The sequence below is a fragment of the Amblyomma mixtum genome, chromosome 2 (genome assembly GCF_055824585.1).
Source record: "Amblyomma mixtum isolate Tamu chromosome 2, ASM5582458v1, whole genome shotgun sequence".
Taxonomy (NCBI): Eukaryota; Metazoa; Arthropoda; class Arachnida; order Ixodida; family Ixodidae; genus Amblyomma; species Amblyomma mixtum.
In genome coordinates this window covers 40,165,504-40,191,866 of record NC_143013.1, presented here as the reverse complement: position 1 = coordinate 40,191,866, position 26,363 = coordinate 40,165,504, and the positions used below count along the sequence as shown (strand labels likewise).

The following is a 26,363-nucleotide window of genomic DNA, read 5'->3' as shown; positions in this document are numbered from 1 at the left end:
GTAGACCGCTGGACCATCTGTAATTTCTTGTAACATGGGGGCGGACACTTTGTGGCCTCTTTTTAGTCCACTGGTAAATCTGTACCTTTAGGCATACACCAATAAAAATGAACCTCCGGCATACGAGCCCAGCGCCTCTTAAATATGAGGTGGGTAATCTAACCATTAGTCCGCCTCTGCAGTGGCCTAATTGTTGAGCATCACTTAATATAGTAACTCTAATATTTCTCCGTTCCTGCACTATCAGAATTCAGCTAACGCTAGATCATTCATCTTACAAACTCGTAAACACTCTAAAATTTTATTTGTCTTTTCAGTGAGCAACTGCATGTAACCAGCAGTCCCAAAAGCCTTGATGGCTGATCCTAAGTGTTTATCTTTTTTATCAGGCACTACAAGCACTGAAGAGAGCAGTGCAGTAGCTGCCTTACGAAAGCGGGCTCTTGAGATGCTGGCCAATCAGCTGAGGTGTCAGCTGGCAGACAGTGGAATCCCAGGTGACGCTCGGGAAGCCCTCCAGGAAGCCGATGTGGCTGTGGTTCAAGATGCTGCTGGATTGCGCCTGGGTCCATTCCTTCTGCCATCAGGTATGATGCCTCTCTTCAGCCTGAAACACTGAATTACTGAGTAGTCAGTGTTGACATCTTTGTTGCTATTTGCTGCAGGACGAAGTTATTAGGTGCTGAAGGAGAAGATAGCATGCTATTGTAAGAACAGGCTGTTACCTTTCTTGTCTTGAGGGATTCAAAATGTCATGCTGTGAGCACACTTGGGGATAAAATGCTGCTTCTGGGGCTATTTCCTGCGTTTCTTCGAAAATTCAGCAGTGCCACAGGGTTCAGTGAAACAAGGAGCATGCAAAATTTGGGGCAAAACATTATTTGCACCTTTGTTAATGTCAAATTGTTTTGAGCGGTACTGTGTTTCTTCTAACTCTAAAACATGTGGGCACAGATGAATATAAAGGTTTTCGTTTTAACCAGTGGAATAGAGAAATTCATAGACATGAAGTTCAAAAGCGTAGCTTTTTGGGCTTGTTGGTGCATGATCAAAGCGAGATAATGTAGCGCAGAGTAGGACAGGACACAAGAAGATACGAACAACACGAGTCATGAGTTTGGCAGTCCCAGTCATCAGGCACCAAGAGAAGACTCGAGATGCGTTGACTATGCAGTGACTTTTCTTCTTCATTGCCTAAGAACATATCAGACCCTACATTAGTGAAGAAAGCATTTCTCTTTATATAGTCTTCTCAGATGTGAAAGCTTGTGTGCAAGATGGGGAGTACAGGAGAGCTGGTCAACTCTATTTCCATGGATGCCTATTGTCTGTTGTGGCTGAAAGCAGAATCTGACCTATTTTTCCTGCTCACTGTTCTCATGCCTCTTGTATCCTTTGGTCATAGCCAGTGAGCGCTGCGGGTTTCTGAAGTTTTGTTCTAGTTGCCAGTCAGCACTGTGCAACAGTGGGGACAGGGGTGACTTCGAGCATCTTGGGTGTGTGAGAAATTGCAATTCATGGGACGTTACTAGAAAAAACTCGGTTGCACAGCTCCACCCAGAGAGGTGTCCCCGGGGGCGGTCACGCATACGAGTGGCTCTGCGGTCAGGTCTTGCTCCCTCGCCGCCTCTTGCTGGCCACTGCTATGCTTTGGTTAAACGTGCTCTCGCAACTACCGCTGTGGGTCTCTGCTTCTCAGTTTAATTTTTTTTGTGTGTATGTTTTGTGACATTGGGCCTCTCCATCTGACCTGCTCTGCATCGGGGTGCGGTAGCAGATATCACAACGATGACGGAGGGTCATCATTTTTTTGGGCCACCGAAAGACCCCATGGAGTTTAAAAGATGGGAGCATGCTCTTCGCAGAAAAGATCAAAAACTGACTTTGATATGCAAAAGTTTATGATCTGCATTCCTGAGAAGATCTGCTAAAGCACTATCATCATGTAGTTCAAGGTAAGGAAGTATTTTTGGAGAGAAGTGCCGCCGCGGTGTCTCAGTGATTATGGCGCTTGAATGCTGATGCAAAAGACGTGGATTCGATCCCAGCCTCGGTGGTTGAATTTTGATGGAGGCGAAATTTTAGAGGCCCATGTACTGTGCGATGTTAGTGCATGTTAAAGAACCGCAGGTGGTTGAAATTTCCGGAGCCCTTCACTATGGCGCCCATTATAGCTGGAGTCGCTTGGGATGTTAAACTGCCACAACTCATAAATCAATCACTTTAGGAGAGAAGGAAATGGACGTTGATGCCAGGTGCTATCTCGAGGCTGTTTCCTTCATTGCCAGCACATACTACAAAGCTGAAATGCATTGCAGCAAAGAGAAAGCCAGCTATGGATCGCGCTGCCCTGAGTGTGGTGACAGGAGTACCGGAAAAGAACTTAGAGGATTCCGAGAGCATATCAGTGCTGTTCGAACTGGACAGCTGAGCTGCACAAATGGATTTTAATTTTGATCATCTGGAGTCCGCAGCATTACTGACAACACAGTGGAAATTTGAGTATTCTCGCAATGGGGAAACAAATGAATGATAAAGGATATTTTACACTGATTGCTTACTTTTCTTGCACTAATTGCTTCCTTTTTTTTTTTTCATTTGCTGGTGTGTTTGTGTTCGTGTGCGCTGTTTCGACTGACCTCGTGCTCAATTCCTTGTTAGTAGTGAATAGCGGCACACAGCGGCGGTTTACAGCGGCTTTCAAGGCAAGTAATAAATTTTGCTGAAGTGAACGGCAGCATGGCCGCTCAGAACCAGTTTGGCGTTTCAGAAAATAGCGTGCAGTATTGGCGCAGACAAAAAAAAAAAAAGCTGTTTCGCGGATTCTTTGTTTCACGTCCGCAGCATTTGGTGTTTTCCACTGCAGAAAGTTGGGGCCTTAGTAGTGGCTTTATCATGTCTAGTGACAAGACCTTGGTGACCACTTGCGCTTGCTTCTTGGTTGTCTGCTTTTGAACTTGTTTAGGTTTTCTCCCACTGCCTATGCCTGTTGTGCTGCTCTGTGGAAAGTGCCCCACACCTGAGCTTGTGTGCAGGCCCCCTGGGATCGTGCCCCCTGGCTCAGGCCCACTACAGCCTACAGGCCCGCACGCCTCGTGCCAATGCACTGCGGTTGGTGCGAGCCCTGCAGCTGGAGAAACCAGTTCTGTTGGAAGGCCCACCTGGCGTGGGCAAGACCAGCCTGGTGACTGCATTGGCCCGGGCCACAGGGAACCAACTCACCCGCATCAACCTCTCTGAACAGACGGTAGGTGCCCTTGTCTGGCTGTTTCTAGCCCACTGTCACCTACATTGGGTTGAGGGAAGGTAAATTGGAACTGATGCTCTGCAGCCACCAGTCCTGGTTTATTTACACTGTATCTCTCACTTTCCTTAAAATTGTGTATCAAGGGGGAACGCTGGTCTTAGACCTATTTTCCTTATTTTTAGTTTAATCCTAATGACACTTTCACCTTGCTCAGTTTTTTGTGCTGATTTCAAATTTGAAATTGCTTTTCTATGAATTACCTATATAGTTCCTGAGATGATTGATTGTGATTAATCATTGATTAGTACCTTGGTGCAAAAAGAAATGGCTCAGTAAAAAATTATTTTTGATGCATGGCTACATAGTGTAACGAGTGAAGAGTGCAATAACCAAAGCACTTGGAATGGCAACATTGAAGGTGTGCCTATCATGCACTGCTAAACTTTGCAAAATCATAAATTTCTGAAGTTTGGTTGAACTGTTGTGCTTTGACTGTTGCAAGCAGTGTGCATCCAGCCTCCCTTAGCAGATAAAAATGATACCTAGATGCCGCGATATCAACATACTAAGAGCCTGGTGGCTAAAATTTTTATGCCATTAAATCAGCTTTTCCTGCGTAAAATCAGCCAAAATGAGGATTTAAATTTTATATTATATTCAAAATACTGAGTTCTGGGAGGAAAAAAGCGGCAGAGTTCGAGAATAATAGCCGTTGATTCCAGATATGTCCCTTTTAGAAAATCGATTTTTCTGGTCAGTTCTTGGTCCCAAAGATGAGTGCCCCCCATTAAGTAAACATGTGCGAATACTGAAAATTTCGAATATGAATTGGAAAAAAAAGAGCATCAAATATTGAATATCTGGAGTTTGAAACAAAATTTTGAAAAAGATAAGGGGGTAAAAATAGCATACTACTGTACTTACTCATGTAATTTGTGCATCCCCAACTTTTCACTCCGATTTTTGAAAACAAAGAACTTTTACTCGCATATTTACCGCTCTCTGCTGCACCAGACAACCAGCATGTGTGTCGGTGTGTGCAAAGCAGGCTTGGGAAGATCGACGTGGCTGCAGCGCCGTGTGAGGTTGTGAAAAGTGCGAGTAGCAAGGGCATGAATTGCGCACTGTTTACCCGGCTCGCTCGCGCTAGCGGTCGCTTTCTCAGATAAACAGTTTCGCATGCACCCGAATCCGAAAACTGCCGATCCATTTGCTGTTCAGTTACCAGCCCACGGCTAGAGTTGCTACTGAAGGGATAAGCAAGCCAAGCCTAGCTGTGCGCTGTTTTGGACGTTGATTGGCATCGCGATGCTGGTCTTCCTTTGTTTTTAGAAGGCTGTTAGGGCGCAGATGTGCATTCCCCTCGCTTCTGTCAAGGTGGTTCCTCCTGCGCACCAAAAATGCGCACTGATCACGAGCTGCGAGCGTGCGAGGATGCTCTACCACCACCGCATCACACCTACCGCGAAAGGCCCAACTATATCGAGTAGTTTTGCTTTGATATTCCCGACAGTTTGCATGCAGCGAAGCTTGATGGAATTGCAAAATATCGTTATTTCTGCATAGTTTTTCCTCGGGAGCAGGCGACCATTGCTGATTTTTTTGTATCAATTAAATTTGCTATGTGCGGAATTTTTCTTTTTTAAAAACTTTTTTTTTTTTTCAGCTATTCGATGGTTCGACCTTCAAATAATTCGGACGTTTTTTTTCCGGTCTCTCGAGATCCCAGTTAATGCGGTTTTACTCTGTTGGGAAACCAGTGTAGGAAACTGCGCAACCTGCTTAAGACATCTGGTTGAGTAAATATATCAGTGTCTTTTACCCATATTCTATGTTGTTCCTTAAGCTTTTCGCTTCGTTAGTATAGCGAAATAGTTCCAAAGTACTCTTTGTGTGCATAGATACTGATATAAGGCTAATTAAATTATGTTTGGTCTTTGCACTTCTGATAATTCAAACCAAAATCTGTTTCCTTGAAGTTTCAATTAATTAGAGTTTACTGTAATTCCCAGTAATTCCATACTGTAAGCCAGTATGTGAAATGAGGTTGCATGTTCAATGTGGGAACAAATTTATTGTTGAGAAACACGGCATTTCTGGTACAGAAAAAACATTAAACGTGAAATATGTTGCACAATACAAACATTTCAATGAACATTCATGTAAGGAACAATATAAACTAGCTTTTGTTTGGCACAGAACATTCTTTCTTTACACTGCCAGTTACACAGATACACCCATTGCCCGCAAAATGTTTCAAAACAGTTTCGCAACTCTGCCAGGATGCTGAGAAGTCCCTTTTACAATGGGAGATGAGCCAGCTTATTGTATAAAGCAGGACACCTGTAACACTTTCCACACCTTTTCATTAGTTCACAACATGTAGCAGGAATACAGTAATGAAAAGATTAACATTCTTTGCCTTTTACAACACCATCATCTAAACACCATGCAACAGTCATCTAGGGAGGGAATGTCAACATACCAAGTTGTAGCTCTCACAGCTCATGAACATTTTGCGCAGTGCTAAAAATTTGTTAAGCACAACTTGTCGCTCTTCAGTGCTACCTGCTCTACAAAACGTACACAACTGTGCCGTGATGTCAACTCTCATGTCATTGATGCTGCTAGAACAATTAGTGGCGGCACTGCAGTTATGTTTGCGTCATTGAATGGCACTACACAGTAACAGAGTTGACAGATTTTAGGGGAATCTGTATTAATTAGGCGTGACAACAGTTTAATCTGAATTCGGACTGTTTATAAATGCAGGACATTTCTGACCTGTTTGGAGCTGACCTGCCTGTGGAAGGCCAAGCTGTGGGGCAGTTTGCCTGGAGAGATGGACCACTGCTGCGAGCCCTCCGAGAGGGTCACTGGATCTTGCTGGATGAAGTGAGTCTACTCTTCATGCAAAACACATACTGGCCATTGAAGTGATCTTTTACACTATTTTTTGCTGTTTGTCAGTATTCCTCCACAAATCGGAATCATAGTCTGCAGGGACACTTTCTTAGTGGGTGAAAACTTTCATAATGTGGTGAATTGAGTTTTCGTTGAAGAACGTTTGAACGGCAAGAAGCAAGCTCGTGCACGTAAAGCTTGCTTGCAGGGCAGTGCACGGACACTCTTGTTTTGGGAGAACATAACACATCCCTGAACTCATTTTGCTCGAATATCATATTTTGTCAAGACAGCTGTGGACATTTCAATGCACAAGCCCTAACATGGATCTTTTGCATGTTGTAAAAAGCAACTTTACAGTGGCAGGCTGCTAAATTTGGTGGCAGCAATTGATGTAGTGGCACTGGAATGGCAAAAAATGTTTTGGTGTACATGCACAGTTTTTTTTGCTGTGACATTCCATCCTGAACCTCTGCATTTTGTGCAACACGCGCATTTCAGGCACTGACTGAAAACTGATGATGTTTTTCCTGAGTCAGTTTCATTCCTTCAGCACATGTCACGTATGCAAACTTCACCTTGGTCCTTGAGGCACATCAAACTAAAGTTGTCTTCCAATGTTATCCCTTTCAGCACCTGCCATATCTTTCACTATGCATCAGTTTGTTACAAAGCTTGTCAAAACTCTGGTAGTCTTGATCAATTCATTGAGGGGCACCTGCACTTGCTGTAAGGGAAGATTTGCATTTAGCACACAGTGTAGTCCCAATTTCTCTAAATAAAAAAAAATAAAAAAATCAAAGGATGAAAGGTTCTCATTTAACCTTCACAGCCATTGGCCGGCACACTTAGACCAGCGGTACCAAAGTCATCCTGATACTTCCTTGAACTGCAGATTTTACCATATTGGAAATTGTTTTCTTCACCTAATCCATTGCATTGGTTGCAGCTCAACCTGGCCTCCCAGAGCGTCCTTGAAGGGCTCAATGCCTGCCTTGACCACCGGGGGGAAGTGTTTGTGCCCGAGCTGAACCGCAGCTTCACGGTTGGCCGCTCACGGTTCTTCGGCTGCCAGAACCCACACCGGCAAGGTGGAGCACGGCGTGGCTTGCCCCGCTCGTTCCTCAACCGCTTTGTCCAGCTGGGCCTCGAACCCCTGAACAGGGATGATCTGCTGACTCTGGCGCGATACCTGCATCCTGCACTGCCTGAAGACACACTCAGGTGCATGGTGCTTTTCAACGAAAAGGTGAGCGCCTGCTGTGGGCTTTCCTGACGGCCTCTGGGAGCTGCTGCATACACTCATAATATGATGGTACTGGAATTAGTTACAGGACATGTGGAAAACAGAAAAGGCACCAAGCATGCTAATTTCAATATCTGTGGGCACTTTCTGATATGTGCTATAGTGAGTTTTACGCAGAGAAGCTAAAGTCGTTGCAGACACCTCTGCAGTTGCCACTGTAGGCACTGTTTTCTAATTTTGTGCCATCACCTAAATAAAGGCCTTGCAGATGGGCCCACTTTAGTGAACCTGGCCATCATGTGGCACTTGTTAGTGTATCCAAGTGGAATTGGAAACACCACGCTCCCATAAAGCTGATGTCCATGGTGTGTATTTGTGCTATATGCATGCGTTGCTGTTAGCCAAGTGAATTTTTGGCTGCGATTGATCGAGTGTGGTCTCATCACAAATTTTGCCTCTGTTAAAAAATAATACTGCATGCAGTGCAGATACTGTGGTCAGCAGCAGATCTGAAGGTTCTTTAATAAAACCTATTATTTAGTTCCTTTTGTTGGCATTACCTGCGGTGCTTCTAAATAAATGTCTCATGCAGCTAGAAAGCATAACTATAGCGTCAAAGCTTTCTCATATTGCTGTTACATGAACATTTTGGATCCTAAATCGAATTGTTAACAAGTTCCATGTGCAATGCTACTGGATTTTGTCGCTCTATTCTGATCGATGAGTTGGCTTCCATGTGCCAAGTGATGGTGTGTGCACCTGCAGTATGTACAGTGAAAGCTTGTCAATTCGAACCTCATTAATTTGAATTTCAGGATAATTTGAACTGTACAACTTGGTCCGTTCAGGCTCCATAGGAGTCTTTCTAAAACATAGCCCTTTAATTCAAACCTGAATGGGTTGCGCTACCGATAATTCGAACTACAAGCTACTGTGCCTGGGTGGGCGGCCTGCACACGTGATGAACCAAGGAATGCTCCTGGGAGACTGTGCTGCCTCTTTGGAGGAGATGAGGAGAGGGACAAAATGGCATGCAAGGTCACTTGCGAGGCTCGATACCAGTTAAATGGGTGAAGATGGAAATCAGACTCTTCGCAGGATCTTGAGCACTCCGATTACGAAACCATGTAGTCGTGCAGGAAACTGCGAATTCCGCGATACGAGCGATTTGGAGTTCTTGCTGATGTTTGCTGTGAGTCTTTGTCTTCGTTTTGCAGTGCCCTTATGTCGCATTCCGTGCGTTTAAAGGCAGCCATAACGGTCAACTTACGCGGTGTGCCCTGGTGTAGTGATTTAGAAATGTCGTCCGTCTGACAAAACGCTTTAAGAGGCCTTCCAATAAGTTCAGGCTTAACAAAAGATGTTGGCCGCTGCCTTCCGGGAAAACAGCAGGTGATGACGGAAAATTTTAGGATGATTTTCACATTCTCACTGCTTCTCCTGATCGCAGAGTACCGCATATTTTTCGTCTGTTCGAAGTTCAGTTTATTCAAACTGCGGCAGCGTCCCCTTGGAGTTCGAATTAACAAGCTTTTATCTTGAGCACAAGGGTAGCAGCAGCAGCAGGAGGTCCGTAACTCAGATCAAAAATCTTGATTGCACTTCAGGGGCCAACTTGTTGAGCTCAGTCTTAGTTGAAATTGGCCATGTAACAACGCAAATCTGCATCGAGTTCGATCAGAATTGCTTGTGGCAGTGCATTGTATGCCGATAATTACTTTGAACCCCCCCCCCCGCCCTTCTAGTTGGCTGACCAGGTGCAGCACCAGAGGCTTTGGGCTGTTTCTGGAAGCCCCTGGGAGTTCAACCTGCGTGACATTTCCCGCTGGGCCTGCCTAATGGAACGAGGCCCGCCAGAGCCGGGAGCCCATGTTGGACTTGTCTATGCTGCACGCATGCGGACCCCTGAAGATCGCAGCAGGGTCAGTGCCAAGAATTTTGTGCCATTATGATGAGTACTGTGCTTTAAAACAGTGTCGATGCAAAGATAACAGTCTCATGTTAATGCCCGGGGTTGGATGACTGTAGAATGCTGGCATGGTTTTCTGGCATTCTGGCTTGGAACGACAGCCATTGTCATCGAGCAGAATTGTTCAATGTTTTCCTTCTGATCTCTTGCATTTATCAGCGATGAATAGCATGGCATGCCTTTGTGTTCACTCTACTCTGGTAACATAGAATGTGGATTTTTCCGAAAACCCTGACATCTGATCTTGATATTAAAAATCTCGGAGGCTTGTTGACAGACACTGCATAGCTTGCATATGCAGCTTTCTTTTCATGGAAACAACCATTTGCCATAGTCATGCGTTCTGCAGGGGCTAGAGCTGATGTCATCTGGCCAATTCGGGTAACTAAATAAGATGAAATAAAAGGATTATTTTTTTTTGTTTTCACTTCAATTATGTGAGTGCCACACAGTAATGCCAAAGCGTGTGGAACTTGTTTGCACATGAAAAATTACTTCGAGAGCTTAAAGTGGGGCCATGCTATGATGGAAGATTTTGACAGGTGCTGCGCTTTTGATCTTTTTATTTATTTTTGTTGTATTGTAATAGTGTTGTTTCACTGATGATGGCCTTGATTTTTGCTGCTATATACAGTGAGACCTTGTTGTAGCGAACAGGTAAAAAATTGTAAAGCAGTTTGATATAGCCGAAATTTGTAATATAAAATTTTGCTGAAAACTAGCTCTGGAGAAGTGCGATTCGGACAGACAATGAATAGCGACTGAGAGATATCTGTTTTAAACTTCTAGCCCTGTTTCGAAGCCCCTTGGGATGATTGCAGAGGCCGGAAAAACTTAGCACTAAACACCAGTTGGGCAGGCTTCCCTACACAGCACTACAGCACACTGCGACGAAAGGTCAAACACCAGCTGGAGTGTCCTCCCCTCATTACAGTGGTGTCTTGCGAAAAAATAGTATGCCAGAACGAAAGCTATTTTCACCACCTGTGCTCCGTGACAGCCAACAGGAGCACAGGATAGCTTCTGGAAAGCTACAGCCAACCATGTTGCTGGTTCTGGGCACTAGCGATGTTTGCGAGAGGCGCAAACAGGTGCTGACTGCTTGGCTACCAACTGTTCACGGCACTATATCATTTGTGGTACTGTTGGCAAATGTTAAATAAAGCATGAACTGTGACGCGAACACTCGTCGCACCACCACCAGTCACCCATGTAGTGAGGCAAAGCATACCACTTGCCATCCCAGTAGGCATAGCTTGACGCTCGGCTGTCGGATATATTTGTGCCTTGGCAAACTGCGCTCGATATATAAAGTAACAAATGCATATGTTTGTTAAAAATATTTAGAAATGCTTCCATATAGCCGATAATTTGTAATATTCGTGTTCTTATATCAAAGTTTGACTGACTTTGGTTAATTAAGCATTTCACACCACGACCTGCTCATTTTCCCGCACTACTGCTATCTCTGCTAACTGTCTGCCCTTACACTATGACGGTAATGGGAGCTGACATTTTTATGGGCTATGTGTTCCTTTCAAGAAGATCGCTGTTTAGAAGGCTGTTTGGAAGGCATATAAAGTATGACTTGGCAAATTTACTAAACAAACATGCTGCTGTTCATCAATATACTTCATTTGTCCATATGACTGCAGTGGAAATGTTTGCAGGCTCTTCACTTATTGACGGAGGTCTTAAACAGAGGCTTCACAAAATTTGCTGACTGCATTGGGGTCAAGCAAATGATTACATTGCACAGTAAAAGCTGTCTGCTGTGGTCGTCTGGCTCACTTTAGATAGCCTAATTCAGGTTTTTTGGAGATGAATCCTGCAAAAATGAAGCAGGCTACAAGCAAAGAAATAGTTAAAGTTAACATCCACTCCAAGCATAGCTGTGCCGTTATGAAGGATAGCTGTATGGGGTGTTCTCAAATCATTGCCGTTGCGGTTCAGATTGTGAAACTAGGGCAGTCCCCTGCCACTTGAGTTGATGCGTGTGACTAGCTTATGATAGGGTGAGACCAAATTGATCCCCATCCGTGACCCCTCACTATCTCTCTTCGGCCCAAACAGGTGTTGGACATCTACAAAGAAGTGTTTGGCGAGGCAGCCCCAGAGCAGGCACCTCAGGTACATGTGACCCCTCACTGGTTGAGCGTGGGCAGTGCTGTATTGCCTCGGAGAGCTGCCAGGCAGGACCCTGTGTCAGGTTCTGGGGCCAGCGAAGACTTGCGGCTTCTTCACGTTCAGGCATCCGCAATGGAGGTGAGTCAGCCACAGACGAATCAGCACCAGTGCACAGTGAACTTTACCGCCTCTCTGTTGTGCCCAGGGCCTAGCAAAGTGTCTGGAGAACGGCTTGGCGGCATTGCTTGTTGGTTCATCAGGAAGCGGGAAGACAACAGTAGTGCGTAGCCTGGCCAGGCTGACCGGTCATCCCCTGGCTATCCTGCCTATTGGCACGTCGACTGATGCTCTGGAACTTCTCGGCAGCTTCGAGCAGGTGAGCTAGGTGCACGCTGCAAGCTCTTCTTTGTCTCTGGAGGATTGTCATGTAGCGTTTGGCAGGTACACCTGTAGGCCATCACAGTGTGGTCTCCCTGTAAAGGGAACATAAGAAAAAAAAAAATTGTTGCTCATGTCACATTTGCTCGCATGAAAATATAGTCGAGCCTACTTATAACAGCTGCAGATATAACGAACACTCGCTTATTACGAATGTTTGCTGTGCTGCCGTCAAAATATGCATTAGTGCAATAGCAATTCATCTCAAATACAAAGAACAAGTATGGGTGCACAACTCTGTTTATACCAAACGAGGGGACATCGTGAACTCGGCCCCGAGCTTGAAAAACTCGTGCTTCCAGCAAGCGCGGAGATTGAGCAGTGTCTTTCAGTGCCCGCGACACCACCCCGAATTGAAACTAAAATGCAGCATTGACACTGTAGACTAACCGCCGGCCAAGCACGCTCAGTCACTCATTGCCTACATGTGCAGTGGCTGTTCAAAGCATCCGAAGTAGAAGCAGAAACTGCTGCGCATGGTTGTGGATTGAGTAACATATGGCAGCGGTTTGAGAAGTTTGAATGCCTTGCTGGCCACATTGTAGTATGCGCTGCCAGCCCTGTCGGCTCCTTCTTTTGTACTGCTACTGCTGCTACCGTGTACATACAGGCAGTGCCAGATAGCAAGATTTCTAACAATACAGCTGCTTCTGTGCACACATGCGCTCCGCTTTCATTGCTGCATGTGCCCAGAAATGGTGGATAACACTGTCAAAAACACGCGCAATCATATGCATGTAGATTTGTGACAACGTGTCATAGATTCATATAGCTGGCTGGATGTTGCCTAGGATGCCTACGTTAGTGCGGAGATAAAATCGCTGAGCCCGGCTGCGACGGAGCCGTTGTACGCAAAGTCACTCCCCAGCCACTAGAAATCTGATTAATGTGCTCGACCTGCCACCAGCTGCTGATGGCGCTTGGAACTGCGATTACTGATATCCTGTCCCTAAATCAGATATTCAGCAGCAAGAATCTCGACGAGGAGGACTTGACCACACTGGAGAGCCTGGAATGCGCCGCGGTAGTTCTTTCAAGAAGTAGATTCTCATGACATGCTTCCCCAAGTGAGCTAACCGGGACGGCAAGCTTGATAAGGCGAGAGCGAATTGATCAGTAACTCAGAAGTGGGAACAGTGTTGGTCAAATGTTTAGGGGAATCCACCAAGGTGGAGTACAATGGGAAATGTGATTCTAAGTTATTAAGATCCTCATAAGATCTGGCTCTCGACAGACAGTAATGATGCTTTGGCCAGCGGGTAGGAGCGGCTTCACTCGTGCAACCCACAGCCACATGCAACCTTTGCACTCCGCTGTCGAAGCCCTGGCGGTAATCAATTGTATGTTCATTTTAATGTGAGTTATTTTGTGATGGTAAATTGGTAAAAAGGTTAGTCCTTTTATGGTAAACTGTAGCTGGATTCAAAGCACCTTTCGATGCTTCGATGCGAAAGGTAACGACATTGGGCAAATAGCGCAGCACGTTACCACGGCACGTATTCTCTTTGCGCCCAAACACAAAGGAAACACGGCGCTATCGTGGGTGCACCCCATCCTAGCTTTTGCGCAGCATAACATTTTATCCTTTCCAGTGCAAACACTGAGCGCACTAGACAAGTTAGCAGTGCTGTGTATTCGTGGTTCCAGGTGTTAAGATCCACATAAGGTGCGGCGCTTGTGACGGCTTGGAGCAGCGCGTCAGCACCAAAAAATGCGCCACTCGCGTTTTCTTGCACGGTGAGGCACACCCAACACGCCTGCACCCAATCCTGGCTTTTGCACAGCATAAAGTTTTGTCAATCCTTTCTGGTGCGAACATTGAGCGAGCTAGCGTCGATGATGGACCGCGTGTGCGGGGTTCCAGGCCGAGCATGGCGCACGGGATAACACGTTCGTGGTCGTAGCGATTTTTACGCAGCGAAAATTATGCGCGCATGAAACAGTTTTTGGCTCACTTTTTTTTTTTTTTTGAATTGCCAGCGGCCGAGTTGGGGGTGCGGCCCTTACACGGGGGCGGCCCTTACACGAGTATATACGGTATATATGGTAATCACCATCTTTTTTTTGTGTTGGTTTGGCTCTTGAGGTAGGCTGGCTTTAACGTTTTAGGTAATCAAAACAACAAAACAGCAATTATATTGCACTCTTTTTCACGTTTCACGAAAGCTATACTGTACTGTCACGTCATAGCCATCATTTGGGTATTGAAACCGAAGCAGCATAAGAAAAGAAATTTAATTATTTATTGGCTAGGAAAATACCTAGTGGTGATCAATGTATGTTGATGTCATCCGCGTCATCACAAGGAAAACAACATGCAACCAAAAATTTTGCGGTTATACTCCTTAATGGTCAAGTTTTAATCATGGAGGAAGGAAGGAATTTAGGAGGGGCCATTCCATCACATTTTTTGAAACCAGACATGAGGGCTCCCTTTTGCTGGTTGGCCGCAGCCTCGGAGCACTTGAACATCTGCAGCAGGCAATGCAGTAGACGATTCCGTTGCACCCAATGTTACAATTTGCTGCATTACAGCCAAAGACCCCCCAGCAGTCCTTGCGAAATCATGTTTCTCCCGGCACATTTTTTTGGTGTGCAGCTCAGATAGCGAGGTCCTCTCCTAGGCTTTTCTTCCTCCATGGCTTTAATGAAATGCTGGAGTTCTACTTTAGTTGGTAGGCTGCTTTCCAGCACTTCATAGTGAACTTATTGCCACCAATTTTGGTGAGTAACCTAAATGAAAATTGGAGATTTTTTTTTCCAGGTCAGCGAACGGTCGTTGCTGTTATTTTTGTTTAGGCTTAATTGTGGACATTCTATCCAGTGTTGTTCACTACTGTACGCAGGTATAAATATTGCTCAAAACTGCTCAGCCATCTGGCAGGTCCCTTTGGTTAGTGCCTCATTTGGAGATGATTGTTATGATAATTACTAGAAGTGAGAGGAATACAGTTCTCAAATTAAAAGGCCTTGATGTTTAAACTTGGGTAGTAGCATAGCAGGCATCATGTGCAAATTTGTGAGCATTTCAATGCCACATTCATGTGCCTACATGCTGCACTCCTAGATTTTCTGTCCTCGTGACATTAGCGAATTTAAATCACAGAATTATACTTTACATGACAGCATAAGGGCTTCGTGTTGCAGAAAAGCCGTGACGGCAAAATTCGGAAAAATTCAGAGTGCACGGACCGTCAGCCGCCGTCTTCCTCCTCAACCTCATATAAACATGAAGCAGATGACGATTCACATTACAAGTGTCACTTCTCAAGCTGCTATGCAGCAATGTCATCGCTGTGTTCCTAGTAGCCGCACCTATGTAGCCTACACAGGGATCGAACTTCTGACCCTTGGGCTGCATATCAAACAGGCTACCGCTACGCAGGCACATTCTTATGGCTTGCTTAAAGCGGGGCTTTCGATTCACCAGATTGTCATGCACAGTGGCTGGCATGCTGCTTATTAGTAGTTGACTTGTCCTTATCTTATCCTGCGAGATGCTCAATCAAGTTGCGTGAGTATTGGGTCTATGGTGCACCTTTCTTTTATTGCTAGATTCAGCGATAGTGGCTGTGACACTGGCACATTGTACAAAATCTGTCTCGGAAGATTGCAATAGCTTTTGATTGTTCTTGCACATGAATTTAACCCAAGTATCTCTCTGCAGTCAGAATAGCCAAATCTTCTAATGTTGCCTCTGGCTATGGGCCCCCTTCTCAATGAGCTCATCATTTTCAGCTTGTATAAATTGACCAAAATGTGAGCAATATGTGCAACAACAGTAGTCACTGAACACAATACATCGTAACAGTGAACATAATGTGTGCCTATTTTGGATCCTCACTCCGCAGTGTGAAGACGAGAATTTGTATCTTTTGTTTGTTGCGCGTACATGCAGACAATTCAGTTGTAGGTTTTATTTCAGTGAACTACTAGGAATAAAATTGCCATCCGAATTTTCGGACTCGGTGGCACCCGCAAAATGGTCCAAATAATTGAACATTCGGAAAAATTCATAAACTTCAAAAAAATACCTTTTCTGCGTAAAAAAAGGAAATGGCAGTAAAGGAAATGGCGCACTATCTATCTCACATCTTGCAGTATCTATCTCACACCTCTTGGACACCTGAATGATGCCTTAAGAAAAGGGATAAAGGAGGGAGCGAGGGAAGAAAAAGGTGCCATAGTGGACGGCTCTAGAATAATTTTGACCACCTGGAGATCTTCAATGTGCACTGACATCACACAGCAACAGCACGCGGGTGCCTTTTGTGCTTGGCCTCTATCAAAACGCAGTCATCGCGGGCAGGTTCGAACCCGGGAACTCCCGCTCAGTAGCTGAGCGCCCCAACCACTGATCCACCGCGGTGCTTCAAGATCACAAACGTCATCGCTCCCTACATTCCGCCTGCAAGCAATAATATTAGACTGTATCTGTGCCACAGTCATGCTTTCGTCACATCCACACCACCTCACGTCATGATACCACTGTTACACGGCCATAGGTCATGCTGTGAACGAATGCACGCATTGCGCAGCCCTACTTTATGTCTGTTTCGCACCACGAGTGGCTTCATCTATGCCATGGTTGTTGGTAGAGGCGGACGCATGCTCTAGTCCTTCTCGATGGCACTGAAGAGCGTGCCATTTCTTAAAGTGGCAACGATGACAAACAAATAGCCAAGCTTGCCTAAGCCAGTCCGTCTGATTGATTGAATTCATTTAGATCCAAGATGGCACCTTTCAGAGCGCCGGAGAACTGGTTGGTTGTGACAACAGTGCCTGTTCATGTCTCTATTAGGGTGAAACAAAAAACAAACTTTTGATTGAAAAACAATCTCCACAGTATTGCTGGCATCTATTTTAGTCTGAAAGATCGAACTTTCGGACTCCACAGAGTCTGAAATATCGGTTGTGAAAATGTACATGTTCCTATGAAGTGCCTGTCGGTTCCCCAGCGAAGCCGGAATTATTGGAGTCAGAAAAATCGGTTGGCTACTTTATTACCAGAAGAAAATTTGTGTCAGATTTAAGTCTGTTTTAAGAAGTCTGTTTTGTCAAAATTTTATGCACAAGGCTAATAACATTCATGCATCTTTCACAGTGCTAAATACATAGCCTGTTATTAAAGGTAATAAAATATTGAGTATAAAAACAGCAAAATTAGGTGCATACTGCCATAGGTGCGTAACTGTCATTTCATATCAGGCGGGCTGTTGCACACCAATGAGAAGGCAAACGGAAAATGAAAGTGCGATTGTAGATAGATGAGCATAATGCAGCAAAAATATCATGCCAGTCATGTGTAAAAACACTGAACAGATGAAAAGCAGAGGTTGTGTTATCATTGGAGTCCTGTGCTTCTTGACAGTTTCCGCTTTCTTTATGCAGTGGTGAGGGTTGAACACTTTATGCAGACAACTTGAACATTGTCAAATAGCATATTACCCTCTCACAGCAGCAAACACGATTTTTTTTGGTAGAAGTAGTATGCCATTAATTTCAAGATGAGTTGTGCCTGCATAAATTTTCATTCGAGCTGCCATCTGCCGGTCCACACTAGCAGAGTGCTGATAAGATGGAGTAGCAATATGGAGAATTGGGCAAGTTGATACTGGTTCATTGTAAAAAGAACAGTGGTAAATATTATGGGACTGTACAAAGAAAGGTACAGGATAAGTGCTGATGCTGTCACCTGCAAATTGATCTTGTGACTCATAGGATTTAACTTATGATAGGAGCATCATTGAGGGTAAAAATAATGGAGAGTGAAATAGCACATCAGGACTGCATTACAGCTAATAATCTGTATAGTATCAACAAAGATCAAAAGTAGTGCTGTCCTTCATAACCAAGTTTGATTTGTGCTATGATGGCTTCTTTGCACAAATCTAGTGTGCAGAAAGGCTCCTTGGTGGTTGGGTTGTCAGGGTAGCTGCATAGTTGGTACTGAAGGACTTCTAAAGCGTCTCTCGTTGTAGCTGCTGCTGCTTCCTGCCTGCAGCTTTTTCTTTAAGGTATTGCTGTTGTGCTGGAGGTGACAGGCGTACACCTTGTGTAGCAGTGCTGCATTTTTCTAAATGTGTAGCAAATCTGATGACGCAATAGTGTCCTTATGTGGCTGCATGCTTGTGAACATGTTTTGCTCTCATGCAAGGAAGCTGGCCAGTGGTGATGCTCCATTTCCATACCAGTGTGAGTTGCAAGCTAAATGCCACACGCAGTAGTGAGGGATTGAAATATATGCGAGAGAGAGACCGGGAAAGGGCAGCTGAGGCCTTTTTAACGAGCCTCTGCCGGTGCTCGAGGGTTAAGGTTGTTGGTGCCAGGCACACACAGCACACTCACAAAGGCATCAGCTGGTCAACGGGCAGCTGCAAGGGTGATGCACTGGGTGATCCCCGTGGGTCAGTGTCCAGCACGAGGAGCAGTGCTGGGTTGACTGTGGCATGCACAAAGGCGACGTGCATGGCAACCTGGTGTGGCAGGGGCGCTTTGGGCTGCACCAGTGTCACCACAAACAAGGGTCCCCAGAAGAGCATATAGGCAGCGAGCAGCAGGCCAAAGGCTCGCAGTCTCCGCAGGCCCCACCGCTCCTGGCGTTCCACATAGTCCTGTGGAGAGAGGCATTTTGTTTGGTTGCGAGGCTGTCAAGCTGAAGGGGCACACTAAAAAGGACTAAAGAAAAAGAAAATCTTGGCAGCACAATTTTTTCTTGATCTGAGCCTTTCTTTGTCTTTTGGCATTGTGCCAGCAGGCTAGAAGATAGGAGACCATCAATGTGCCTACTGCTTTTGCCTTCCTGAAAAGAAAGCTGAAGCAACAAAAATACAGTTATGTACGTGCTCTTCCCTGCTATTGTACAAGAGAGCTGCTGCATGATAGTGGCATTTTAACTGACACATAGTAAGCTATTCTAGTACAGCCTAAGCTAGGGAGGATTGCAGGCAGTTGAGAAAGGTGGAGGAATACATCAAGAAAAGAGCGCTTCAGGGCCTATTAATCTTGGAAATGGCAAGACTGCAAGGGTTAATGGGAAAAGCAGATGAATGCTTGTTGTGGTGGCCTTATCTTTCTATTCCATCACCAGAAAGTTAATCACGCTGTCTTTCTCATAGTACAACATGCGGCTATTCACCACTGATTTAAATAAATTTCCCAGTGCATTGCTGGCCACAGGGTGCCTTACCTGATGCAGCAACTGCTGGGAGGTGTGCTAGATAGAGAAGGAAAGGACCTGGAAAGGTTGCATATCACCTTACCGTTTCCAGCTTATCTTAATACGCGAGGAAAAGGAATGTGAGAGGAGGAGGCGGGTCATTGTCGATCGTTGGTCAAGTTGGGGGGGGGGGGAGGGGGGGGGGGCAAGTTGCTTTTTAATTATGTAAGCCAGCGCCGCGCACCACTGGGACGCATAGCGATCGAGTCGCGGGAGCACGCACCTGCATGGTCCGATCACCGGGCGCCGACACCATCATCGCGGTGACGAGCGACGCGACACGAGCCGCCTCTACCTTGGAGCGGCACAGGTCCCGGTGCAGCCGTCGCAGGTGCATGGCCGTGAGGAGCACGCAGAGCGCGTTAACGCTCACCCAGAGCAAGCCGAGCACGTAGTGGGGGCCCGGCTGCACGGGGCAGAGGTGCGCGGCGCGGGCGCCCGCCAGGAACGTCGGTCCCAGCTGGACGGTGACCGACGCAAACCAGACGAGGAAGAGCGCGAGCGCGAGGCACTGCGGCGAGTCCGGGCCGCCGTCGCTGAGCACCCACGTGAGCAGGTTCACCGTGGAGACGGTGACCAGCAGCAGGAAGGCCGACTCGAGGACGGGGCAGCGTGGCGGGGCGCGCTGGCATAGGAGCAGCGCTAGGCCTAACGGCAGCAGCAGACCGGCTCGCGTGCAGTCGACCAGTCCCTGGTGGAAGAGCAGCCCTTGCGCCCAGCCCCGGCGGCGGGCAGCTACCTGGCCCATGAGCAGGCAGTTGGTACCCATGCCGAGCGCAGCGAGCGCCAGCAGCAGCGCTGCTTCGGCCGCCGCGCCTCCGGCCCAGGGCCCGGCCCACGGGCCCGAGCACGCCGAACTTCCGTTGCCGGGCGCCACGCTCACGCCGCGGTCCGCTACCGTCGTCCCCTCGCTGGCGCCGCCGCCGCCGCCATGAGCGACTCTCCCTGTGGAGGAGCGCGCGATGGTGGGGAGTCGCGGTGCGGGAAGGCGAGGGCGTTGAGGGATGTCCGGAGGGATGTCGGGAGGCTCTGGAGACACGGCCAATAGGCGCCCCCTGGCGGCGATGGTGGTTGGTTGTGGGAAGCGTTATCGGGAAACGTGTTCCGATCGAAAAAAAAAAAAGTGATGGCTTCATTTTTCGGCGGAGGCGGAGCAATGCTAGCGCGGTGCCCACTTCTTACGAAAAAGCGGCATAGCCGGCGCGTTTTCTCTATCCTCACAGTTCCGATTTTCGTACAGCGTGGCGTAAGCGCAAGCTCAGCGCTCGATTTGTGAAATAACCGTTTGGATGCCGATCTGCGGCGATTGAACGAGAAAGCTGAGCGCTGGCATTCTGGGGTCGACGCGCCTTGGCCACTTCCATCGTGCGCCAGAGCGCGAGTTTAGGAGCTTCGCGTTTGTGGATGGGATTAGCATCCCCGTTCAACCCCGAAGATTATGTTCTGTAGTGAAATAAATAGGCTCAGTCTTATGAGCCCGTGAACACCTATAATGGGCAGAGAACAACGTGCAGGCCCAGCTACTCGTCCTGTAAAGCTTGTTCCTCTGCTTGGCACACGTGCTTTGCAACAGAACCTGAAGCATGAAAAAGCAGTGCTGTGGGAATTAATTGCTTCCGTTTCTGCGCGTGAAGCTTTCCCAGATTCGTTCACAGGACGTAATTTTACCCCTGTTGTTGAGGAAAAAAATCGTTTAAAAACATGGTAACTGTCTCGCTTCTTGGTGGGCACCTCAACTTTTCCTTGAGTGGGAGGGTGGAAAGAGGGCTGAAAGAAGAAACAAAGTGGAGTCATAACGGATGGCTCGAGATAAATTTTCATTATCTGTAGTTCTTTGGCATACATTGACATAGCACAGTGCGCGGGCGCCTTGCATTTTGCAGAAATAAAAAAGTTTGCTTCCCCACATAGCTCCGTGTTCTGCGGTGGAGTGTTCTGAATGCGTGTGTTGGGTCTTCGCGTTTGGGTACAACAGTTGGACATTGAAGGAGCTGTGGTTATAGGCTGGAAGTTTATAATAGCCCACATGATGCCTTTCTGGTGTTGGCAGAAATTAAATTAAGGGGACAGGGTAAGCAAAAATCTGAAAAATATCAATTTTTAGTTTTTTGCTAAATATGAAATTACATTCTTTTCTGCATCGTTTGATGTATTACACTTCATCCTGTGCATTTTATATCAACCTGAAAAAGCTATCTGAAAGCAAAGCGGTCAGCGACACGCCCCTTTACCAGCGATGTGTTTTTTTCCGTTTTTACTAAAAACTAAAAAAAACTCGAAATGTTACGGAACTTAGCTGAAAGCGAAAGCTCTCTGGCAACCATCCAAGCTCTCTGGCTACCATTCAAGCTCTCTGGCAACCATCCAGAACCCAAACGAGTCCTTCAACAACGTCGTATGGGAGTGTGCTCAAAAAATGTCTTTGCGGGCCTACAGACAATGAAGATTGCTACATTAGATGCTGTTCTGACCTTCAATGATGGCGCTATCGCAAGAACTAAAGTTCTTGAGGCATGTGGACTAAGTCCGGGCAGCAACACTGTCCGCTGGCTGAAGCAAGTCGATCGACGTCGAGTTTACTTTGCTGATCGAGCTACGCAGCAAGTTACAAAACAGGCACGAGAAGCTAAACGGCAGGAAAAGAAGCACCAAGATGACCTAGATGATAACTATCCAGCTGGTGCCTACTGAATAAATTGGTCAAAATGAGTTGGCTAAGTCGAAATCTTGGGATTGAAGGTTTTGTTTACTTTAAACTCAGTTTTCTCAAAACAAGATTTTTTGTTACGTCGGTACCATTATTTTCTAAATGACAATAGATATCAAGCTGATTTTTTCTGTGTATACAGTACATATATGTGGCAATTTACTGTACCAAAATTATCAGCGTGCAAATAATATTGTTTGTTCTAAAATAAAAATATATACAAAATTTGGTAAAAGTTAGGGTGTAGGAAGTAAAAAAATTGCTAATAATTTCATTTCTCGTATACTAAAATAATTTTGGTACAGCGGCTAGACGATGCAATTCTGAACAAAATGACATAAATATCTTGCTGCTATCTTTATTAGTTGCTGAGAAAAGTGTACCACAATATGCCCCAAAATACATGGGAAAGATGGGGCTTACCCTGTCCCCTTAAACAATCTTTGTGCCTCACACTCGTTGAAATTGGACTGTTTAGCATGGCAGTCAAGCTTATGTTTTAAAGTCAGCTTTGAAACATGTTAATCTTTGTTCAAACATGGTAGCCGACTAAAATGTAATGGAAAGTACTTCGCTGCAAAAGTGTGGATTTGTGTGAGTGCATAAGTAATTTAGGTTTTTTGCATATAATTTAGAAGTGTGTAATTGACTCATAGTACTCTTTAGCCAAGCTGGCCATGCGCCATTGAAATCATCATTGTCATCAGTTTAAGGTCTATAATTTAATTTGTGCAAAGCAGTCAGCTGCTTTTTTGGGGGATTTTTAAGTCAAGCCTGTATGTAAGGAATCATCAGCACATTAATTTTTTTATATCTGAATATGTTTCTGGTGGACTGAACACATTCTTCCCTTGTAACATTAATCTGTAGGCTCTGCTCTCGAGGGCTGATTAGCTATTATGTGCCATGATTGGCCTGTTATATTTTTTTATAATTTACATTTTGTGATTTTACTGTGTACTATCAGTGTTTTTTTTTATTGCTGTTGGTTTCTGTTTCAAGTTTAATGAAGGAAAGAAAAAAGTATGTGAACCACTCTTTGAGGTCGATAGGTTAATTCATACATAGCATTGCGCAGGTTTGTTAATGGCAAAGGTGAAAATATCAATTTAGGTCGCGAAGCGAATGTGAATGCCGAAAATTGGTTGCGAATCGAATATTTTTGAACTTCGAATGTCTATGAAAATAGTCGAACTAACGACAAGCATTTTTCTACAAAACGCAGCTATGCAAAGAAACAGATATTGCACACAAATTTTAGCCGCCGCGGTGGCTCAGTGGTTATGGTGCTCGGCTGCTGACCCGAAAGACGCGGGTTCGATCCCGGCCGCGGCGGTTGAATTTCTTTGGAGGAGAAATTCTAGAGGCCCGTGTACTGTGCGTTGTCAATGCACGTTAAAGAACCCCAGGTGGTCGAAATTTCCGGAGCCCTCCACTACGGCGTCTCTCATAGCCTTAGTCGCTTTGGGACGTTAAACCCCATAAACCAAACCAAACCAAACCACCTGCACACAAATTTTGGTCTGTCATTTTAATTTATTATACCTGTGAGGCCTACGAGGCATTAAATAAGGGAGGAGGAATCATATTTAGTAACTGTAATAAACTTTATTGTGTAGTCTAATACACTGCTTAAATTTCGTTGGATAACAATTGCATTCAGTGAGAAAAAGGTAATACTGTTTAACTTAATGCATAACATGACAAAGGAGCTTACTGATTGCTGTTGTGGAAGCCAGATGTCTCCTTACTTGAGGAGTTATCTGAGGGACAAGGCGCAGGGCACTGCTGGCAAAACGCAATGAGACGGCCGGCGAAATGGACACAAGAGCAGCAACCAGTAGCTAAAATGCAAGCAGGACCATCCCTTCCACTTTCCCACGCGACGCCTGAAGACATAGACAAAGAAGCCTGGAGACATTTATTGCACCTGGTTGTATATTGTCGCTTTCATTGGTGTAAATTGAGTGCCTGCTATTTGCAGACCATTATTTGCAGGCTGTGCTTGTAAAATAGAAGGTTGAGAGGACACCTGGTGACACAATTTCAAAACTGTAAGAAAATGTGTAATTATTATTCTTGTGACACAGGATTTTGTGACGCAGGATTTCCAGATGAGAGCAAGCATTGGCTCATGAGCTGAAATGGGGAAGGGAACAGTAGCACGTGTTTACACTCACTTCTTGCCTTGTGCTCACCGACCACACAAGTACTGCCACCCTACTAAATGTCTCAACCATGTGTAAATGTCTCAACCAAGAGGGTTCTCACGCAGCTTCCACCCTCTTCGTTCGATGACGTTCTACGTCACACCTGTGGTAACTCAGGACGTTCCACGTCCGCCGCTTATGAACATGGGTGGCGCTGATGAACACTCTCAAGGTTAGGTTACTTGTAAACATAAATACCCCCGAAAGCAGAAGATTTGACAGCCGTCGCCGTAGCTCAGAGGTAGAGCACCGGACGCGTAATTCGGAGGTCGTGGGTTCGGATCCCACCGGCGGCATGTGGTTGTTTTTTCTTCTGCTTTTCTAGTCAATTAGCATTAAGTGATAACATATTCAGTAATAATCTAAATTGATCAACACCACAAATTAAATAAATAAATTTTAAAAAATCCCCTATGCCCCTTGGTTTCTGTGGCTGTTGGCTTCTGTCATGTGTATGTTTGTAGGATTTCACACCAGCTTTGTCCTGTTAAGTCCCAGCTCTATGAGAAGGCGATTCATGTGCCTTCGTGCTTGCCCGAGCTGAGTGCGGCAGGTGGTGCAAGCACAGAGATATTGCCTGGCATGGCCAGATCTCACAGGCCTTCTTGCATCACTTGCTGCATCACATGCTGCATCACATCACATGCTGCATCACTTGCTGGCTGCATCACTTGCTGCTGCAGATGACCTTCCACTCATCACATCTGGTGGAAGCAAAGGCAAATGGGCACAGTGGATAGATGGAAACAGCTTCCATCCATCCACTGCACCCATTTGCCTTTGCTTCCACCAGATGGGCTCGGTCAGTACTTGGGTGCAGTGTGTACTTGCTCGTGTTGCTTAGCTTTTAGAGCTGAAGCTGTTTGAGCTGGTTGTTAACTGTTCAACCATTTTTGAGGTGTGTGCACTTGACTTGCAAAGAACAGAAGCAGAAGGAAAGAAAAAAAATGAATGAGAAACGTTGTGGTGTGTCTGCAGTTGTGTTTTATTCGCATTGTCCTTGAGCACTCTACCCATCTGAAAAAATTTTGTAGTGCATTTTGTTTTACTTTTAGGGCATTGCAAGTCTTCCTTGTTACTTCACAAACTGTGCTTGCCAGCACGTTGATGCAGTTGATTCTGGACCTTTATGCGCCTCAACATTTTCTTCTGTAGGGAGTGAGCATCACACAGAGCCGGTGTGCATTAGGTGCAAGGTAGTTGAAAATAGTGCAAGGGTGCTGAGATATATAGACGATGAGGGGGTAGCAGCAGCTCTGGTTATGGGGAATATTGAGAGAGGGCACCATGGTGCCCAGGGACACGAGTGAATCGGAATGAGTTGGGGTGGACAAAGCAAGTTATCTGTGCTGTAGCAAATATTTGAGTGCACATCACTCAATGCCACTTCCATTCAAATGTTTCTTAACTTTTTACTGCTTAGCCACATTGACAGTGCGAGTTTGTGTTTGTGTTTTCGATGCCTGTTGTTGAACATGCTTGTTGCGTAGCCTTCATCTAATGCATGTTTAGGGTTTGGCCTGTCTGATCTGCACATTCTCGTTTTGCAGGTGGACATAGTGAAGAAGTTCAAGCACTTGCTTGCATCAGTGGACAGGCAGCTGGACAGCCTCCTGAAGCAAGCCACTGAGAGTTCATTCAGCCATGACATGGAGGAGCTACTGAAGCTGCGTTACCAGCTGTGTCAGACTGCACCAATGGATGTAGCACAGCCTGACGATGTGCTCAGAGGCACGGGGCATCTTCGTAAAGTGCTCGGCAACATTCTTGACTGCAAAGGTGGGTGTGCTTTGCTACCTCACTGCACTTAAAATGCAAAAAACATAGTTCTTTGCGTTTGTAAGGGTGTAGGACCAGCTCTTACAAACCCTCTTCCATAGTGCAGTTAGGATTGAGTAAATAGGTAAGAAACACATGCTCTACCGTATGGTCTCCTTGCGTGCGCATCTATTTGCATGCACGAAAGTTGTGTAGGAATCTTAGTGTTATGTTAAAAAGGAGGATATTTTGCTACACTTAAGGTAAGTGAATGGCATCCTGATTAATAAGAATGGAGAAAACACATACTATGTGTTCTTGTGCTTCTGAAGAAATGGCTTTTATTTTGTAAACCTGGTCAGATTTCAAGTTACAGCCATTCTGCAAGCTTTACTGTCAGATTAGAGCCATTTTTCAAGCTTTACTATTTATTTTTTTGTTAGACAATACATTTGCATAGGATACCATAAAACTGCAATGAGGTAGCAGTATAAACGGAAAACAGATGTCAAAGCAGCACGAAAATAAAGGAAAAGGC

At 45.6% G+C, this 26,363-nt stretch overlaps 2 protein-coding genes across 6 annotated transcripts in view; one reads left to right on the top strand and one right to left on the bottom strand.

The window, feature by feature from the left end:
* LOC149359076 (midasin) overlaps nucleotides 1-26,363 on the top strand; it is a 147,938-nt gene that overhangs the window by 41,423 nt on the left and 80,152 nt on the right. For all 5 annotated transcript variants that reach the window (XM_089571243.1, XM_089571242.1, XM_089571245.1 and 2 more), the window contains exons 23-30: nucleotides 390-587; nucleotides 3,036-3,247; nucleotides 6,020-6,142; nucleotides 7,101-7,400; nucleotides 9,143-9,319; nucleotides 11,440-11,631; nucleotides 11,699-11,869; nucleotides 25,618-25,846. In XM_089571243.1, coding sequence (XP_089427369.1) covers nucleotides 390-587; nucleotides 3,036-3,247; nucleotides 6,020-6,142; nucleotides 7,101-7,400; nucleotides 9,143-9,319; nucleotides 11,440-11,631; nucleotides 11,699-11,869; nucleotides 25,618-25,846 — 1,602 coding nt within the window. The remainder of the gene's footprint in view (nucleotides 1-389; nucleotides 588-3,035; nucleotides 3,248-6,019; nucleotides 6,143-7,100; nucleotides 7,401-9,142; nucleotides 9,320-11,439; nucleotides 11,632-11,698; nucleotides 11,870-25,617; nucleotides 25,847-26,363) is intronic.
* On the bottom strand, nucleotides 11,657-24,651 carry LOC149359077 (uncharacterized). The gene is made up of 4 exons (XM_089575280.1): nucleotides 24,603-24,651; nucleotides 19,374-20,179; nucleotides 18,280-18,545; nucleotides 11,657-11,966 (listed from the first exon to the last, which is right to left on the bottom strand). Exons 1-4 carry the CDS (start codon nucleotides 24,649-24,651, stop codon nucleotides 11,951-11,953), a joined length of 1,137 nt encoding a protein of 378 aa, XP_089431406.1. The 3' UTR covers nucleotides 11,657-11,950.

Coding starts and splice junctions, on each gene's coding strand:
- LOC149359077 (XM_089575280.1), bottom strand. CDS start 24,651: ATGCCAGGCAATATCTCTGTGCTTGCACCACCTGCCGCACTCAGCTCG. Junction 20,180..24,602: donor ACCTGCCGCACTCAGCTCGG/GCAAGCACGAAG, acceptor CCGTGTCTCCAG/AGCCTCCCGACATCCCTCCG. Junction 18,546..19,373: donor CCGGTGATCGGACCATGCAG/GTGCGTGCTCCC, acceptor CTCTCTCCACAG/GACTATGTGGAACGCCAGGA.